The sequence below is a fragment of the Amphimedon queenslandica genome, unplaced genomic scaffold, assembly GCF_000090795.2.
Source record: "Amphimedon queenslandica unplaced genomic scaffold, v1.1 AMPQUscaffold_10297, whole genome shotgun sequence".
Classification (NCBI taxonomy): Eukaryota; Metazoa; Porifera; class Demospongiae; order Haplosclerida; family Niphatidae; genus Amphimedon; species Amphimedon queenslandica.
In genome coordinates, this window is record NW_003549432.1 from 1 (window position 1) to 1,823 (window position 1,823).

General features: G+C 35.1%; 1 protein-coding gene across 1 annotated transcript in view; it reads left to right on the forward strand.

The window, feature by feature from the left end:
- Positions 1-374: 374 nt before the first annotated feature.
- The window catches only part of LOC100634462 (pre-mRNA-splicing factor 38A-like), a gene marked incomplete at its 5' end in the record, with an annotated part of 5,700 nt that continues 4,251 nt past the window's right edge, over positions 375-1,823 (forward strand). Inside the window, 6 exons of the mRNA XM_020006170.1 lie at positions 375-526; positions 599-684; positions 974-1,015; positions 1,063-1,208; positions 1,369-1,452; positions 1,502-1,669. Coding sequence (XP_019861729.1) covers positions 375-526; positions 599-684; positions 974-1,015; positions 1,063-1,208; positions 1,369-1,452; positions 1,502-1,532 — 541 coding nt within the window. The remainder of the gene's footprint in view (positions 527-598; positions 685-973; positions 1,016-1,062; positions 1,209-1,368; positions 1,453-1,501; positions 1,670-1,823) is intronic.

Sequence of the window (1,823 nt, forward strand, 5' to 3'; positions counted from 1 at the left end):
GATACATATTGATGTTCTAATGCTGTGTAGCAAGTTTGAGCCGATTTCGACTTCAATTTTTGAAGTTACAGCCATTTTAAGAAAACGGCAAAATTCTGAAAAAATCCCTGTACTATAGCCCATGGTTTTTTTCAAAAAATGGCTCCAAAATCACCCCAACTTTTTATTACATTTTCTAATACATTTGATGTCCTTATGCTGTGTAGCAAGTTTGAGCTGATTTTGACTCCAATTTTTCAAGTTACAGCCATTTTAAGAAAACGTCAAAAATCTAAAAAAATCCCTGTACTATAGCCCATGGTCTCAGACCAAATTTTGCCAAAATTGAAAAGGAGTGAATTCTCCATTTTTATAATTTTATCTGATACATGTACATGTTCTTATGTTGTTGTTACTATTTTTAGATACGTGAGGGCCCTGGGTGCACTGTATCTGAGGATTGTTGGTACTTCTGTTGAATGTTATAAATACCTTGAGCCTCTGTATAATGACTACCGGAAAATAAAATATAAAAATAGACAAGGAAGTAAGAATGCAAGTTTACAAATAACACATTTATTTATTATTTATTTATTTATTTATTTATTATTTTATTTAGAGTTTGAATTGTCTCATGTTGATGAGTTTGTTGACAGTTTACTGCGTGAGGACAGGGTCTGTGACGTGATATTACCACGAATACAGGTTCATTAATTATAATAATACCGTACAGCTGTTAATTTTGCGGAGAAAAATTTTGCGAATCCTTAAAAATAACCTGGTTTGCAGATTAAATATTTGCAGTTTTGACAGTTATTGTAGCATTATCTACTGTGGTCATGCATGAATTTCATTATTTTGCGGATTTAAATTTTGCGCTTTAAATGGAATCGCAAACTCGCAAAATTTAATTCCCCACAAATATTTCCTGCTGTACGGTATTTCGTTAACTATTAATTAATAATAATATCAATTAATATTATGTTATTTTCAGAAGAGACATATTTTGGAAGAAACGGAGCAGCTGGAACCAAGAGTCAGTCATGAATATTTAATTAATTAATTAATTAATTAATTAATTAGGTGAGTGCTCTTGATGATGATTTAGATGCTGAACTATCGGAGGAAGAAGAAGAGGAGGAGGAGGAGGAGGAGGAGAGGGGAAAGAGAAGGTCCCCCTCACCCGAGAGGAGATCAAGATCAGCTTCACCTCACGTCAGATCAAGAAGGTATTACTGTATCATGGAACTACCACACGACCTTATTAGGAAAGGCCCTTCATCACTATTAATAATACATGTACCTTTACTTACAGTTCAGTATTTATAGTGTCAGTGAATGTAGTGGAGGGTCTTTAAAATGTTAATTTAAATGTTGTTCTTGTTTTAGACGTAGCCGGAGCTATTCTCCTAGAAGGAGGCGGAGCTTATCAAGATCTTATACTCCTCCAGACAGACACAGATACAACAGAAGGTTAATTAATTAATGTAATAATTCTTTATTTATTTATTTTTTATACCAGAGCCTCATGTTGCTGTCCTTCAGCTCACTGAGGTTAAAGGAATCTCAGGGGGCCCCCCTGACTCATATTTCTACACTGATCCAAGGGGTCTGGTGTGGGACAGTAGATTGGGTCACTGGTCTAAGGATGAACTGGGGTCTGATCTCAGTGTAGGGAGACTACACACTGGTAAGGAATAGATGTTTAGGATATTATACATGTACATGTACATGTATAGTGGGTAATTTTGGAGGGGATTAAATTTGGCGAATTTGTTGTTTTGATAGCTATTTGCCAAAATAAAATCCGCCATTTTGAGCCATTATACGCATGCTCAATGCAC